This window comes from Pinus tabuliformis, chromosome 6 (genome assembly GCF_031772625.1).
Source record: "Pinus tabuliformis cultivar Carrire ecotype Pingquan chromosome 6, CPIR1, whole genome shotgun sequence".
Classification (NCBI taxonomy): Eukaryota; Viridiplantae; Streptophyta; class Pinopsida; order Pinales; family Pinaceae; genus Pinus; species Pinus tabuliformis.
In genome coordinates, this window is record NC_142292.1 from 622,113,184 (window position 1) to 622,131,967 (window position 18,784).

General features: G+C 34.9%; 1 protein-coding gene across 5 annotated transcripts; it reads left to right on the plus strand.

Annotated features, from left to right (window-relative positions):
• Nucleotides 1-6,844: 6,844 nt before the first annotated feature.
• Nucleotides 6,845-16,619, plus strand: LOC149260124 (uncharacterized). 5 transcript variants are annotated; one of them, XM_089379043.1, is made up of 5 exons: nt 6,845-6,953; nt 13,793-13,899; nt 14,753-14,832; nt 15,969-16,061; nt 16,244-16,619. In XM_089379043.1, the coding sequence occupies exons 3-5, from the start codon at nt 14,794-14,796 to the stop codon at nt 16,529-16,531; spliced, it is 420 nt and encodes a 139-aa protein (XP_089235169.1). In that variant the 5' UTR covers nt 6,845-6,953; nt 13,793-13,899; nt 14,753-14,793; the 3' UTR covers nt 16,532-16,619. The 5 variants fall into 5 exon arrangements, 4 of the variants coding, with proteins under 4 accessions (XP_089235169.1, XP_089235183.1, XP_089235175.1 ...); XM_089379057.1 differs by having other exon boundaries at nt 16,234-16,612; XR_016248028.1 differs by having other exon boundaries at nt 6,847-6,953; nt 13,841-13,899; nt 16,234-16,617.
• Nucleotides 16,620-18,784: the final 2,165 nt, after the last annotated feature.

Genomic DNA, 18,784 nt, shown 5'->3' on the forward strand with positions numbered 1-18,784 from the left:
ATAATTCAAATAATTACTTTAGTAAGGTAGTGAAGCTCTTGTCTGACCAACCAAATAATGACTTGATTTCCAATAATATTAATGTGCATGAAAGCTTGGATGTTCTACTTGCACCCGATTTGAACACCACTGTCTTTGATGCTTGCTTAATTGATGCATTGATGTTGATATCATCATAATTATGTTGGCGGTAGTTTCCCTCTATATCAGCATCATCATTATTATGCATAGGATCATCACCCTCATCATTGTTTCCATCCACAAAGAAACTTGTGAACATTTCGTTCAATCCTTCTTCATGCATTACATTTCCATCGACATCTCTACTCTGAGTAGTGGATGGCATGTCATCAATGTATGCTAATTTCATCAGTTCCTCAAATTTTTCACGTGGTAGTGCTCTCTTCAATGCTTCTCTTCTTCTCCTAGTATGGTTTAAAGGATGAATTGGATCATCTCGTTGAATTCTTAATGGTCTAGTTGGATCTTGATCATTAATAGGTGTATCATCAACATCGTTTACCTATAATTAAATGCAACCATTATTTAATGTTAGATAGCAATTACTGTATAGAACATGGATCCATTTCAAAGATATACGCAATAAATTACTCAACAAAACAACATTATACATGTATACAATAAATTAAAAATATTATTTTTGAACACATTATTTTAAAAACAAGCCACATTATTTCATATTCTTAGATTTTCTACCTTAGGAACATCCAAAAACAACAATTGTCTCAAATTATTCATCTATGCATGTAGTATCATCATGACCAACCTCTTGTTCATTGTGTTGATTTTCTATTTCATTTACAAACTCCATTGTCATATCCTCTTCCACCCATTTCTTTTTGCGTGATTTAACTGTACGACGTAGGCCACTTCCATATGCAGGTATTTGTATTGGTCTATCAAAATGATTAAACTCCTCATTTGTTCTGATTCCATTGCCAACCTAAAATAATTGATACATGCATTATTTTTTCCAAGGTTAGAGATTAGACTATATGATGTACTTATATCGTCCATTAATTTATAACTAAACTTATTTATAACACCCACAAAGTATAACAATTGTATCAAAGTATTCATTCCATGTATTATCATCATGACTAACCTCTTGTTCATTGCCACGAATTTCTATTGTATTTGTAGACTCAATTGTCATATCTTCTTCCACCCACTTTCTCATGCGATGTGCTTTAACAGTATGGTGTCCACCCTTGTGTACATATTTTGGTTGTTTTACAGTAAAAGGGTTCAACTTTTTATTTGTTGAAAACACATTTTCCACCTAAAAGAATCAACGACATGCATTATTTTTTTTTCAAGTTTGAATAATAAACTATTTATATTACTAGGTTTAGGAAAACAAGGATCAGGAACTAAATTTCATTTTATTATATTTCATAAATTAATGCAATATTCAAGTACCTGATGCCCTAAATCATGTTGTGTGTCTTCATTGGAAATAAATTCATTTGTTTCCATGGCCTCTCCTAGCACCTGCAATACACAACAATGATAACAATTTTTATTAAAGTCATCTATGGAATTGTTATAGTCTTATTTCTTATTCTATTGTTTCAACCATTCTATTGTTCATGTTAGCTATTTGCATTTTCAATTATGAAATTCTCCACCATTGTTGTGACACTCTTATGATAATGATTGAACCCGAGTTGAAGTCTTAACTTTTCATGCAGATCTACACTTCTGATTATTAGGGTCATATCTATTGAATTTTGGATATATACTAGTTTTTAACATGGATATCAAGTTGCCTATCTAGTTTGAATGTACATTAGGAACATAGCGTTGTTTGAATCCTATGGAGATTTCAATATTTAGCGAACATTAGATGTTGAACATATTATACTACCATGTCATACATGTGAAGCATATTTAATATATGTTAGATGATCTAAATTACACCTTTGCATTAATATTAATACACAAATAATATTTTTTTCTTATTGGAAAAAAAACACTATGGCATTTCCAACCTAAGTCAATAATGACTAAAAGAATTATTTCATAAATAAATAAATCCTAAAATGATGCCTAAGTGATCTATTCCTCCCAAAGAGACATGAGTAAAGTATAAATGGTACAACTATGGGCACTACAATGTAAACAACACATGTTCAAACCTTTACAGGGGTAGAGCCTCTATGCACTGTGCATGAGGGAAGGTGTTTGATATCTTATAGTTGGTTTCCCTTCATCACCAAAGTGGATTAGGTTATGAGTGGATTGGCAAAGAAACCCTTATTTGTTCCTTTTAGTTTTTGAGATATCTCAAGTTCAACTAGTGCTAGTAAATGGTTTCAAAGATGTTTGCTAGGGTTTTTCAACAAGGTCACTAGGTCCCAATGTAACATAGATACTTCATATTTGTTGAAAAGTAAAACCCCCACAGAGCACTGAATAGATCATTAATGACTACCTAGAGAACTTAGACTAAATTAATCGTGGAAGTAAAAATTACAACCAAATTAATCATGAAAGTAAGAACTACAATTGAAAAAAACACACTTGGTAATATACTAGAATTCATCCTCGCCAAATCTAAAGTTGATGAATAATATGTTAAATCTTTAATGAAACTCATGAAAAATAATAAGCATGTTATCGATATAAGAGTGCATGAACTTGCTTAATGTATATTTGTTAATTGGAGATGATGAATATTTAAATAAAGTTGATGAATAATATGTTAAATATTTGATGAAACTCATGAAAGATAATAAGCATGTTTATCCATATAGGAGTGCACAAACTTTCTTAATGTGTACTTTACGAGAAATTTTTCCAGCGTAAATCACAAGATATATCATTTGTTTAGGTGTTTCGAACCAACCAGTGTGGTTCATCGTCAGGACAAGTTGATGAATCAGATCCAACTTTGCATGTTAAATAGTTTGAGCAGAGCCTCCAACAGCTAACTAGATCAACAGTTAAATTTGACTTGGGACCAAGATAATATATATATATATATATATATATATAATTATATATATATAATTATTTAATAAATTAAATGGAAGTTAGTTTTAATAAGGGACCTTACCTTCAAATAAATATATAAATTATATGTATAAAGTAATTTTAATTTAATTGGTTGTTGAGTTAATAGATAGCTAAAAGTATTAACTATTTAATAAATACATAGAAAATATAATATTAGAAAAAACGTATAATTAACTAGTTATAGAAGTATAACTAACTAATTATATATATATATATATATATATATATATATAATATATATATATATATATATATATATATATATATATATATATATATATATATATATTTTATTTATTTATATATATGTATATATATATATATATAATGTATATATATAAATATATTATATGTATATATATAAATATAAAAATAATTATAAATTAGTTGTTAAGTTAATAGTTCTTTAAAAAAAAATATAAAAGAATTTTAAAATTAGTTGTTAAGTTAATAGTTCTTTAAAAAAAAAAATTAGAGATGATGAATATATATATATATATATATATATATATATATATAATATATATATATATAATATATATATATATATATATATATATATATATATATATATATATATATATATATATATATTTATTTATGTATTTATCACATATTATTGTAATTTCAATAGATGGCAATAACAATGACTTTTGTTTTTTGGCTTGCCCTAACTACACTGGAACCTATGGCCCTCATTTCCATGTTCAATGGGCTGACCAGACCGTTCACTCCAGAAAACCCCGATCCGCCCCTCATTTCCATGTTCAATGGCCTGACCAGACCGTTCACTCCAGAAAACCCCGATCCGCCCCTCATTTCCATGTTCAATGGGCTGACCAGACCGTTCACTCCAGAAAACCCCGATTTCGAATAGGAAAGAAAGCGGAAGGAGGGGAATTGGGAGGATAACCCAAAAAAGAGGCGGTGGGAATGAAAAAAAAGCCAGTGCTGGAACCTATGGATCTCACTCCCATGTTTGATGTGCTGATCATAGATCATTCGCACACGAAAACCCCGATTCGCTCCAGAAAACTTCGTAGATCATTCGCGGTAGGAAACTCCGATTCGCTCCAGAAAACCTCAATTTCGAATAGGAAAAAAGCTGGAAGGAGGGGAATTGGGAGGATAACCAGAAAAAACGTAGTGGGAACGAAAAAGGGCCAGCGCTGGAACCTATGGATCTCCTCCATCTTCAATATGCTGACAATAGAACATTCGCTCTGGGAAAACCCTGATTTGGATAGGAAAAAAGGTGGAAGGAGAGGACTTGGGAGGATTACCAAAAACAGAAAAGGACGCGATGGGAACGAAAAAGGGCCAGCAATACCAGATCATCGTTAGATTGAAGTTATTGAAGCTATTGGTGGTAGGAGAGAAGGAAAGTGCACGGGTCAGGGTGGCAGTGGGATATGTTCCCTTGTTCAGGTATAACTGATTCTATTCTTGAAACAGAAGCAGAAATTTCAATCGATTTTGTAGACTGCAAGAATGTGTTCCCTCATCAAGATATGTATGATTTTGTTCCAGATAAAAGATGGATTGTCTCAGTAATGATAATACTGATGTGTTGTTCCCTCTAATGTAATGACTGGTTACAAAGTTTGTAGGTTTTTTTACATGACTCTCGCCACAGGAAGTCTCTCTCTCTAAATATTTATTGTTCTTAAGGGACCTTCTTATTGCTCTCAGTTACAGTCTCCCATCTCTTGTATACTACATTGTACACTGTTCATCCATTCATCAATGATCACATTGACATAGAGACATTGTTCCTTTGCGACATAGTAGGCTTCACTGCACATATGTGTCTCACAATCCTCTGTATATATATTTTGGCTCTAAACAGTTCATATGGCTCACGATGTATAAGACTTTGTTCCTCTGCATTATGTATGAAATTAACACACAGGTTGACTAACACAAGGTTGATGTATAAGACTTCGTTCCTCCTTTAGAAGAGTCTTGTTCTTGCCACATGAAACTAAATATAGAAGTCAAATAAGATCTTCATCTTCCAAATTTAGTTGAGATTTAATTTCTACATAGCTCAGCTTCGTAGCTTCATTGAACAGCAATAGAAGAGCTTCTTGGTATGTTGTTACTGTCAAATCTATTACCGATGGCTCTTGGATCTACACAGTTCATATGGCTCACGATGTATAAGACTTTGTTCCTCTGCATTATGTATAACATTAACACACAGGTCGAATGACACGTTCCTCTACAACAAAGTCAGATTGACTGAATGACATCAATCTGCATTGCTTCTCTGCGACATATTTTGGCATGGATGCATAGTTAATATGGAATCGATACTCCATATATATTTAATCTAACCAATAGCGTCAAAATGGCATCATCTTATATGACCGTGGAAATAACTCCTAATGAAGACAGTAATCTTACAGAGACCAGCATAAATAAACATGTTGAGTTTAAGATCCATAAGGCACCGTTGAGTATTTTTTAAGTGACAAGACACCATTTTTGAGAATTCGATGTTTATATGTAATCTAACCAATAGCATCAAATGGAATCATCTTATATGACCATGGAAAGAACCCCTAATGAAGACTGTAATCTTACAGAGACCAGCATAAATAAACTTGTTGAATTTAAGATCCACAAGGCACTGTTGAGTTTTTTTTTTAAGTTACAAGACACCATTGTTGACAATTCACTGTTTAGATTCAAGTCTATGGCATATAGTTGGCATAGTAAGAAAAGATATGTTGCTCCCTCAGAACTCACTGATACTTCTCACTGGCACTAGCTAGTAAGGTGACTATCAAGAAGTGAAAGGAACAAATCTCTATGATACCAAAGATGATCTGACTTCACTTCTAAGGAATTTCAGACTTTTGTTGTGTCTTCAATCTCCATAATAAGTCCAGGAGTATCCACCGATCTTCATTCTCTGAATCATTGATCTATCTCATTGGTATAATTTCCTTTGCCTATCTTCAATATCATAATCAAGGAAGAGCATATGCATGGGCAGATTGTTCTGGCAGTCAGTGATATTGTTGACATCCACTGTCAATACTATTAGCATTTCAAAATCAAAACTATCTTATACACTTGGGGTTTCAGACGAAGCAGGGTTTCAAATCATAACCAGTCTGAAAAACCATTGGAGTTGGGGGCTCTTTGACTAGGTTCTAAAAGTGCATGCTACTTGTAAGATTGGTGTAATGAAAGGAAGGGTAAAGAGGGTATAGCCAAAGTAATTGATAGGTTTCTGGTGGAGACCAAAATTAGGCTATACCTACCTTCAGTGACAATGGAATTCACAACCACCAAACCCAAATTTTATATTTTTTAGGCACTAGCTGGAGTAGTGGATAAAACCACCACTCCTTTAGATCCAAATAATTTTAACTTCTATATCGATCCATCGCCACTTTATTTTATTTCCTTGTAGACGAAGGGATGGAACTCCCTGTCTGAAACATAAAACAAAATTTAAGGAACAGTAGCATGAGTCGAGCAGTGTTCTCTCCTCTGATGAGTTGTGGCACAAAAACTGTGCATTATCTAAGTCCCTCCTCTTTAAGGTCGAACTAGGTGACTGATTAGCTGACCTGGAAAACTTCTTCATCCTCTATTGCAAAACAGAGTATTTCTTTGTTAGTCAGTCGAACTCACATGGAAAATCCAATCTGTGATATGTTTTATTTCTCTAAAATAAAACAAAATTAACCATATGTTGCATTACAGATTTGTTTTCGACTTGCATCTCAATCAGCGATATTAGGCTATATATCTCAATAAATTACTGTTTTCATTGTCACGTTCTAGGTACTCCTTTGAGATCAAGTCCTGAATTCTGGATTTTATTGCTTTAAGTTCGGGCTTGAATGTGCTTTGGAACTGTTCAACACACTCACTCAATAGTTGTTGCTGAGGTAAGATTTTTCTAGCCTTCATGATGAGAACTATTGTTGAATCTATTCAGAAATGTCTGTCTTCTTTTACATTTTCAATCACTCTATTCCTCTAATTTGCATTCATATCTGTAAGTGGAATCTTAATATTTTTCAACTTGTGCGAAAAGGGAGGATTGAATTCAAAATTATCACTTGTAGATATTGTTGTAGTGCTAGGTTCCTTTAGAAGAATCTCGATCTTGCCACATGAAACTAAATACAGAAGTTGAATAAGATCTTCATCTTCCAAATTTAGTTGAGATTTAATTTCTACACAGCTCATCTTCGTAGCTTCATTGAACAGCAGTACCAGAGATGCTTGGTATGTTGTTACTGCCAATTCTATTACCGATGGCTCTTGGCTCTACACAGTTCATATGGCTCACGATGTATAAGACTTTGTTCCTCTGCATTATGTATAACATTAACACATAGGTCGACTGGCACATTCCTATACAACAAAGTCATTTTGAATGAAGGGCATCAATCTACATTGCTTCTCAGCGACATATTTTGGCACTGATGCATAGTTAATATGGAATCGATACTCCATATATATGTAATCTAACCAATAGCATCAAATGGCGTCATCCTATATGACCATGGAAATAACTCCTAATGAAGACTGTAATCTTACAGAGACCAGCATAAATAAACATGTTGAGTTTAAGATCCATAAGGCACCGTTGAGTATTTTTTAAGTGATAAGACACCATTGTTGAGAATTCGATGTTTATATGTAATCTAACCAATAGCATCAAATGGCATCATCTTATATGACCATGGAAAGAACTCCTAATGAAGACTGTAATCTTACAGAGATCAGCATAAATAAACTTGTTGAATTTAAGATACACAAGGCACTGTTGAGTTTTCTTTTTAAGTGACAAGACACCATTGTTGACAATTCACTGTATAGATTCAAGTCTAGGGCATATAGTTGGAATAGTAAGAAAATATATGTTGCTACCTCAGAACTCACTGATACTTCTCACTGGCACTAGCTAGTAAGGTGCCTATGAAGAAGTGAAAGGAACAAATATCGATGATACCAAAGATCATCTGACTTCACTTCTAAGTAATGTCAGACTTTTACTGTGTCTTCAATCTCCATAACAAGTCCAGGAGTATCCACCGATCTTCATTCTCTAAAGAATTGATCTATCTCATTGGTATTAACTCCTTTGCCTATCTTCAATATCATAATCAAGGAAGAGTGTATGCATGGGCAGATCGTTCTGGCAGTCAGTGATATTGTTGACATCAACTGTCTGTACTATTAGCATTTCAAAATCAAAACTATCTTAATCACTTGGGGTTTCAGTCGAAGCAGGGTTTCAAATCATAACCCTGCAAAAAGTTTTGAATAACAGTAAGAAGATCTTCATCAAGTTTGAGCTTTATCTAGCAGCGGGGCTGCTCCATTTCTGTAGTATGAATGACTTGTTTCAAGTATGGTAGTAAGGATGACCAAGAAGAACAATCTGTACAGAATGGAGCTGAAGAGATACAAGAATTCAAAGTTGGAGAAAATATACAACTTGTGAAAGTAGACACAGTGGCTAGCAACCAGGAACCTTCTAACATGGGTACTCCATTGAGGATGCCTATGCTTACAGAAGGCCTTGATATGTCTTCTTGCTTGAATTCTTTGTTTGGTACTGGACTTTAGTGATCCATTAGATAAGCCAAATCTTATGGAGAGTAATGATGCATTATTTTGTTCAGGTATTGATGATTCTCTTTAGAAAATATCTCAGAGATTTAATTTAATTTCTACACAGCTCATCTTCGTAGCTTCATTGAACAGAAGTAGTAGAGCTGCTTGGTATGTTGTTACTGCCAATTCTATTACCGATGGCTCTTGGCTCTACACAGTTCATATGGCTCACGATGTATAAGACTTTGTTCCTCTGCAATATGTATAACATTAACACACAGGTTGACTGACACGTTCCTCTACAACAAAGTCGGTTTGAATGAATGGCATCAACCTACATTGCTTCTCTGCGACATATTTTGGCACTGATGCGAGGAGAGATACATTATAGAGCTACTTAGAGGGATAGAGGTGGATTATTATATAACACATATGCTAGGGAGTCACACCACAATCCAAGCTTTCTCTTTTAGTAGGCTTTAGTGTGTTACTGCTGTGGCATGCATTATGGCGATACCATCCCTACAGGAGCTATGGTCATTATTAGAAAGATTTCTGGTGAGCTTAGTATGCATTGATACAGTGGTTTTAGGAGATGGTTTATAAGGAGTGCAATGCAGATGTTGAGTGTAGAAACATACATATCACATATGGAAATTTCATTATGGCTTTCTAGTGGGAGCGATTAGCTTGTTGGAGACCAGAACTTCAGATGCTACCAAATACAGAAAACACTCTGATTTCTTTTTTGCCTGCCTTTCTCGAAACCTCGTTCTGGATAATCCACTCGTCGGAGGTATGAAAGTGAAGGACTTGAAATACCAACCTTCATCTCCCAGATGCTGGGAACTTGGGAGAGAATGCTGGATGGTTTCAAGATCTCACTTTTGTGGAATATGGTTTCAATATTTTCATGCTGATCCTGAGACCCCGGGTGAGAAATCTGTCATTAGCAGATCCCAGTCTTTAAGCAGTTAGTCCTGTTTGGACACTAGGAGATCCCTCTTTAGCTCCTTTTACTGCTTTCATGAACCCCACCCATCTTAGTGACTGGTTCCTTAGCTCCTTTCGGTCGCAAGAGAGAGGATACGTTACGTAACGAGTCTTTATGTGCAAGATTGGTCAAGCGATATTCTTATTCCCGGTCAAAAGATCTGAATTCCGGGATGAATGGGGAACTGGTATTAACGTCCTCCTTTTATATCTAATTTGGCCAGTAGGTGGAGCACCGGTGTGCTGGCTGATTGCTCCTAGAGTGGTAGGGCCCCTCACTTTCTTTTGTTCGGCTTTCCCAGGTGATTGGAAGATCTGGCCATAGCTATAGGAATAAGCTGGGGGTGCTCTTGCCAGCCATTGTGGATTCGGTAATTGCTTAACATTGTGAAAAGGTTGGAAGAGATCAAATAAGAATAGGAGTCGCCTGATAATAGTAAGTAGGGCGACGCACTAATCTGAACCTATGGATGGAATCATCCCAATCTATCTATCCTGTTGGCCCCGATTGGAATCCTGTAGGAAAAAACTGGCTTAGTCAATCAATGCTTGAGCAGAAACATCCCTCATCTCACCGCCCATCCGATATAGCTGGGCATCCGATCTAGGTCAGACCTCATCAAGGTGTCGAGCATCCATAAGGTAATCTGATCAATAAGCGAGAACGAGCACATGAATGAACCCTTTATAAGTCAGGGGCCTGCCTGTCACTTCAAACATAAAATTGAGATTGATGTGCCTGGATGGATGATTTGGACTAGCTAGATGCCGGCCCACCTCCCCGCTGGCACTACTCCCGATATAGGGATTCGATCCAGCCAAAGCAGGTGCAGGGAAGAATCCAACCGGGTGATTAGTCTTTGTGTTATGAGCTTTCTTGGTGGAAACATGTACACTGGTCTATGTGCCTCACTGATTAGTAATGTTATACCATCCTGTAATAAAGAGACTATAGATATGAAACCTACTCACTATCCATGGTACTTGTTGGCTCTCTCCCTCTTTCACACTGATCTAGCCTCTAAGATCTTTATAGATCTATCCCTCTCAATGGTCACCACCATTAGCGTTTCAAAATATTGACCATACCATAAAGCTACTCTATAAGCTATAATTCTAGCCACATAATCATATTTGGCCCCCACAACGCCTCAAATCATAACCAGTCTGAAAAACCATTGGAGTTGGGGGTTTCAGGCAAGCACAAGATGGTTAGGGTCCTAGTACATCCATTTTGACAGCCAGATATCCTTTCAAGATGCAGACAAGCGACTTCATTCGGGGATTGGGGTGGGTGGGTCAATAGTCATTTTGATGTTCTCAGTGACTGACATTTTCTTTTGATCTATGCTACTTTCGACGAGAAATTGAACAAATTGGATTGGGTGGGAGGTATGCAAAAATTTCTAAGGCATCACCTGGTCTCACCGGTGCAATTTGTCTTTCCATCCATGGATGCATAGTATACACCTACTTGCTGTGAATAAGATCTATAATTCTTTCTTCGTGACCCGCGGGTCTAAGCAAGAGTGAGACGCATTTCACAGCATTCTGTATCGTTTCTGCATTCATTAGGTTGGTTATAACATAATTGCATATGACTTATGGAGGGGATCTAGTAATTCGTTCATAATACGATACATGTTTCGACGGTTGGTGGTCAATGGATGTGTGTTTAACTACATGAAAGCTTTCAAAAGTGTAAGATGTGGATTATTACTAGTCGATTGAGCAAGCAAAGCATTATTTCTTTTTAGTGAATGCATACAGGCAACTGCTGTAATTACTCATACTAGTATTAGTAGTAGGGTTTACCACCTTTTGAGATTCTCTATCCTGACAACTAAACCTTCCTATATTTTGTCAATATCAATGGTCGTCAATATCAATCACTCTTTCTTTCTTATTAGACGTTCAACGATGGAGCGGGGTTCAGCAATTAGTGCATGCAGATATTCTAGCTGTTTCGACCAAGTTTCTCATAACCTATTACTCGAGCTCCTAAAAGAACACATCAAGGATCCTCTCCACTTATACCTCACCCGAAACTTCTATTTTGATCTTCACGATCAACCTATTTCTCTATTAGAATGAGATGCATTTTTCTCTCTGATCGATACAGTAACCAACATGTCATGTAGATGAACCAGAGGGAGCAACAGAGCAGTGCCCACCATAGGCTTCGTATTCTCACCCAAAAGCTAGCTTCAATCCCTTCTCAGCAAATAAGAACTCAGTAGGTTTTGGCTATCCCAGGTATTGACCCAAATTTCAGTAGATGGATGCTTTGGCTCTCTAACTTTCAGGTATGCTCCGGGTAATGGAACTAAAATAGCAACTGCTTATAGGTCATCAATCTCAACATGATGATGGTAATCAATAGCTTCATCAACCACTGGATCTAGATCTATTCTATCAACAACTTAGCTAAGAGACTCCCTATGATGCTGCTACTGTTGCTACTACTCCTGAACCTGGACCACCTGTAACTCCTGCTACTGATCTTTAGTCAAATCCATGAAGGGAGCATGCCAGGAAAGCATTATTATTATTGATGGCATAACTGCTGCAGGTCCAATTAGAGAAAATTTGTTTGATATGGACAACAACAGAAAACATGAGGGATTCATTGACCCTGCCAAAATTGAGGGAAACAATGGCCAGGAAGCTGGAGAGAACCAAAATTTCAAAGTTGGAGAAAATATACAGATTGTGGTGAGAAAGTAGGAACCTTCCCAACTGGATACTCCGTTGAGGATCCATGAGGTTACGCCGGGATATAATATATCAACCTGTTTAAGCACCTTATTTGGCCTGGACTCTAGTATTCGATCCAAAAATTCAGAACTTAGAAAAAGTTACAATATATCCCCTTGTTTAAGTATGAATGAATCTCTTCTAGAAGACAAGGTGTGTGCAAACAACAACTTTCCCTGGATAAGCCATTGAAGAGGCTTGAACATGTTGAGGGACTAGAATATGATACCCCAGTGAAAAAGCTTGAGCTTATAGAAAATGATGTGACATCAGAGACTAAATATTCGTCACTGCATGTCCTACTTGGAGACTACGTGTCTGTCATGGAGAAGGACGCTATGGTTTTGGAAGGGACAGAGCATTTTGAAAGTAATCTCCTTACAGAAAATCCTGTAGAATCTGGAGAAGTAGCTGAAGGTTCTACTATTTTGGCTGATATGAATGTTCCTAGTAAAGGGGATTCAAAAAGAACCAAATTGTAGACAGAATACCGACTTTGAGCAATATATTGCAAACTTTGCAATTGGACTTACAAGGACAACTTTCGGAGTCATTCTATGCTACACCTTCCAGAAGGCCGATGAATTGAAAACTTAATGGAAGCACAAAGAAAACCATAGATACCATTTCCGTTTACAGGCCAAGGCACTCCATAGGAAGTGATGAGGTTATGCACAGTTCATTAAAGGAGAGTTGTGCTGGGTTGGTGGGACAACTTAGTTTATGGAAGTTGTAGAATCTACAGAAAGAAAATGAGACAATAGCGATGGATTCTAAAAAGGTAAGCTAAATTGTGTATGAACTTCATATTTTTCCATCTTCTTTATCAGATTCATCTTAAGGAACATAGTACACAGTTGGTGCACTGTATGTGTGACATTTTTTCATTTTTTCCTTTCAAGAGATAAGTAAACAATTTGTTTCACAGAATATGTCATCACCTACACTGGAACAGAGGATGGAATCCTTCGACACACCACTGAAGACTCTTGGACATACTGAGGGCCATGATATATCTCCTTGCTTGTACACATTATTTGGACCAAAATGTAGTACGCCATTGACAAATCGTGAGCTTACATAAGATAATGATAAGGTTGTTACTGGCACACCATTTGAAAATGCTCTGCAGTCTCCATTAGTGACTGAATCAGGGGGAGTTGACAATTTTGGCAATGAATTGCCACAGTTAGTTTATGTATTTCTATCCTCTATCACAAAACAGAGTATTTCTATTTTAGTCAATCGAACTCACATGGAAAATCCAATCTGTGATATGTTTTATTTCTCTAAAATAAAACAAAATTAACCATAAGTTGCATTACAGATTTGTTTTCAACTTGCATCTCAATCAGCAATATTAGGCTATATATCTCAATAAATTACTATTTTCATTGTCACGTTCCAGGTGCTCCTTTGAGATCAAGTCCTAAATTTTGGATTTTATTGCTTTAAGTTCGGGCTTGAATGTGCTTTGGAGCTGTTCAACACACTCGCTCAATAGTTGTTGCTGAGGTAAGATTTTTCTAGCCTTCATGATGAGAACTATTCTTGAATCTTTTTAGAAATGTTTGTCTTCTTTTACATTTTCGATCACTCTGTTCCTCTCATTTGCATTCATATCTGTAAGTGGAATCTTAATATTTTTCAACTTGTGCGAAAAGGGAGGATTGAATTCAAAATTATCACTTGTAGATATTGTTGCAGTGCTAGGTTCCTTTAGAAGAATCTTGTTCTTGCCACATGAAACTAAATACAGAAATTGAATAAGATCTTCATCTTCCAAATTTTTAGCAGATAAAAACTGCTGCTGTTTGTATTATGTAATAAAAACAACAGATTTTTAGCAATTAGAAATTAGATTTACCAAATTTCCAATTTTTTTTTATCTAATTACAGAACATAAACAACAGCAGATTTTTACATAATTACATAATACAAACAGCAACAGATTTTTACCAATTAGAAATTTCTAATTGGTAAAAATCTGCTGCTGTTTATGTTCTGTAATTAGATAAAAAACATTTGGAAATTTGGTAAATCTAATTTCTAATTGCTAAAAATCTGCTATTTGTATTATGTAAGTATGTAAAAATCCGCTGCTTTTTATATTTTGTAATTATGTAAAAAGGGTAATGTTTTTTTAGGAAAAAACATGAAGGGGGGAACAATGGCATGAGGTCTTTTATATACATGACAGCATAAGAGCTGAACCATTTTATCATTTAGCACTGGAGAATCTGATTCCAAGAAAGGAAGAAATTGTCAAAATAGAAATTGTCACTTGGATTTTTAACTAAGTTGTTTGCAAATTCCGCCCTAGAGAGCCATTTTGAGATTATTCACCTTCAATCCTTTGTTTTTTAAGGGAGAACATCCTTTTCTATCGATCTCTTCTACTTTGAGGATATGGCAAGTGGAGAAGGAGGTGCAAGTGGATCGGAAAAGGTAAGCTTACTTTGTTTTTATAGAATAATTGCATAATATAATATGTTTTATTTTTTGTTTAAGGTTTGAAGTTAGAATTATAATTTTATAATTATACTTTGTGGTAAATCATTGAAATTTGGACAGGGAAAGAATCCGATAACGGAGTCCTTGCTTGAAGATGTTTTTGGGATAGAAGGACTCAAAAAACTTCAATCTTTGGATGCTGAATCCCTAATGCATTTTCTTAAGACAAAATCCCCTGAAGCTAATCAACTAGGTCCAGGTAATCAACAAGCTTTAGGAGAATCCATTAGTTCCCCATCCTCTCTTGGATCAAGAAAAAAATCGAAAAAAGTGTTATTGACATCAAACACCAATAATGAAGAACATTGTGTTGAAACATCTTGTGTGATGGCAACTCCTGGGACTGCAAATTCTTGTTCATCCTCAGCTTATGCATCATCTATTGGTAGTTTAGGTACCAAGATAGAGTATGACCCTGTCTCAGGGGAGATAAGAAGGACAGAAGCAGGAAAACAATTCTTAAATAGGCTAAAGGACTCCTGCCTTCAACGATTTAGAGATCATCTTCACCTCACATTCTCCAAGATTCCACTTCACCTAAAAAAGATGGTGGTACAAGACATAGAGAATGAATTTGGTACCGGTTGGTCGGTTAAGAAGATAAAATTGCAAATGTCGCTCAATTGTAAGAGGTTTCGTTGCAACCAAACAAGAAAAATTAAAAAAATGCCTCAAGATCAAAGACTGAAACAAAGACCTATTGACATACAGTTAAAGTATGGAAAGAACTTGTAAAATCATATGAGAAGTTGGATGCACAAAGAAAAGTTGGCAATGAGAGCATTAAGGTATTGAATTTTTCATTAAACATTATTTAGAATGTATTAATACTTATAAGTATCTTAGACATGTATTTGTGTGAAAATAAATTGAATTGGTTTATGTTTAAGGACAAGGCATCCAAGGCGAGGTTAACCAAGACAAAAGTCACTCATCGTAGTGGCCAAAAAGGTTTAAAAGCACTGATAACAACCTTTGTAAGTATATTAAACATGTGATATTTTTTTAATAAATTTTGTACTAGAAGAAAGTCATTGTTATCTAATTTCTCCCTATTTACTGATTGATAGGAACTAAAATATGGAAGACCTCCAAATCATTTGGAAAAGGAGGTGCTGCAGCAAAAGAGATGGGTTGAATTTGTTGTTTGGATGGACTCTATGGTATGTAATCTTAGTTGGATTTCCAATATACTTTTAAACCATATTTTCATTTTATTTTTTAGTACTATTAGATATTATATCTTACCTCATTTTATGGTTAACATTGTATAACAAAAACATGCGTTGTGTTATGTAATTAATACTAACATGTAATATTGATTTTTTTTGTCAGAATGCTATAGGTAATGATTGCCAAGACGATGATCCAAATTATGTTCAACATATATCAGGAGATGATGAGGATGAGGATGAGGATGAGGATGATGGTGGTGAAGGAGGAGATGATGATGATAGTTGCGGTGTTGGTGATGATGTGGATCAGAGTAATGAGGATGGTCAAGATGATCATGAGGATGATCTTGGTGGTGGTAGCTAGGCATGCACATGCATTGTTTTTTATGAAGAAATTATTGTGTAGAATGACATTGTTATGTTTAGATGGGTGTTGTGAATTTACCCTATATCAATGAGACATTTTGATTTTGTAATCATACGATGAGTTTGATTTATGTATGTTGTTAATTTATCGTAGAATAACGATATTCATGAAATATTTTGATTTGTTAATCATATTTGAATTTTCTTGTTTTGATTAAAAATAATACTGATTTTATTAGTATTATGTTTCTATTTTATACATGTTTTGAAAATTGTTAATGACACATTGTTATTTTTTTGGATGGATGTTGTCAATTTCTCTTAAATTTCTTTACAAATGATTTTGAATTGTGATATCTGCTTTAATGATATTTAGAAACTATCATATATTTCACTATGAATCTATAAAGGGGGTCATATATGTAAAGAAAAATATACTCTATATAAGAATTCAAATGCGGATGTAACAATGGATGCAAAATTGAAAGTAAAATTGGATGTTAAACTAGGAATTAATACAAAATGCAAACAATTGGCATACAAAGTGTTTTAAGTTAGAAGTGAAAAATTGTGCAATAGTTGACACAAAGAAGGGAACAAAACATGGCATACAAAAGGATATCAAATTGGGAAAAAACAAGGACACATAAATGGGAACCAAATTAGATGCAAAAAAAGACAACAACTAGATGTAAAATAAGATGCAAATTTGAGCATTAAAAAGAAGCAAAAAATGTTACAAATTAATATGCCAAATGATGATGCAAATAATGGTGTAAATTTGGGATGCAAACTTGGGTGCAAAAAAGGAAAAAAAAAAGATGTAAGAAAATACATAAAACAAGATGCAAAATGGGGCTGAAAAAAGGTGAAACCAAGCATGCCATATTGGATGTAAAAAATGATTCCTAATCACATGCAAATTTAGGCTCGAACTCAGACACAAAATTATATGCAAATGTGGACACAAAATGAGGCAAAAAAAGATGCAAATTTGGATGGTGAAAATGATGTAAAACTAGACACCAAAAAAATGCAAAATTGGATGAAAAAGTTGGTGTAAATAATGGTGCAACATTGGACACAAGTAGACACAAAAAAATGGTGCAAAAAGGGGCATAAAATAGCTTAAAATTGGATGCAAAACTTGGTGCAAAAACAAATACAAAAGTAGACGTAAAAAATGGCTCTAAATTGAATGTACCATTAGACACAAAATAAGATTCAAAGGTGGACACAACACATGACTCAACATAAGATGCAAATATAAATGCAAATTTGGATGCTCAAAATGATGTAACATTAGATGCAAGAGATGGTGTTAAAAATGATGCAAAATAGGATGAAACAAATGAAGCAAAATATGGTGCAAAATGAGATGGGAAAAATGGAGACAAATCAAACGTAAATGTGGATGTAAAAAATGGTCCAAAAAAAGATGCAAAAATGGGCACAAAAATGGATGCAAAATTTGGTGCTAAATCAAATTCAACACATGGTGCAAAGATAGGCACCAAAGCTGGTGCAAAAATAGAAGCAAAAACTAGTGTAAGACTAGATACAAAACCTGGCGTAAGACTAGATGCAAAAACTGACACAAAATGGATGCATAAAAAGACGTTAAGTTGGATTCAGAATACAGTGTAAACTTGATGCAAATGATGGTGCAAAAATGGAAGCAAAGAATGACACAAAATAGGAAGCAAAAGAGAATGAAAAATAGATGCAAAAAATGACACAAAACTAGAAGCAAAACCTGTCATAAAATAAGATGCAAATCTTGGTTCAAAATTTGATGCAAAAAATGATGCATAGTTTGGTGTAAAAAATGATGCAAAATCTAGCGTGAAAAATGATGCAAAACCAGGTGCAAAGAAGGACGCTTTAAAAATTGTACAATAGAGCTAGATTTAGCGCCAGGTTGCTCATCACAATTACAAAAAAAATGCACTAAAATCTGGCGCTAAATCTGGCGCAAATCGCTGGTTTTGTTGTAGTGAAAGGAGGCTTTTTCATTTGAATCATCAAAGAATTGTTCATTTATGTAATGTAAAGGAGGTTGTCCCCTCGAAGAGGCTGAATTCTAAGGCATTGATCTATCTTTTCTATCTTTTCTTGAGCTGGTTCCATAACACTAATGGTGGAAGAGATGCGTTGAATTTAAATACCATCTAATCTATGCCAAAAACTCTGATCTAGTAACAAAAAAACTTCTACGCTACAACAAACACATGCAAAATAGCATGACTAACTTAGAACTTCTTCCAAGAAATCATAAACATAACATTTTTGGGCTTTGATTATAGATTCTTCCGTTCATGCTCCCACTAGAGAAATGAGATAGA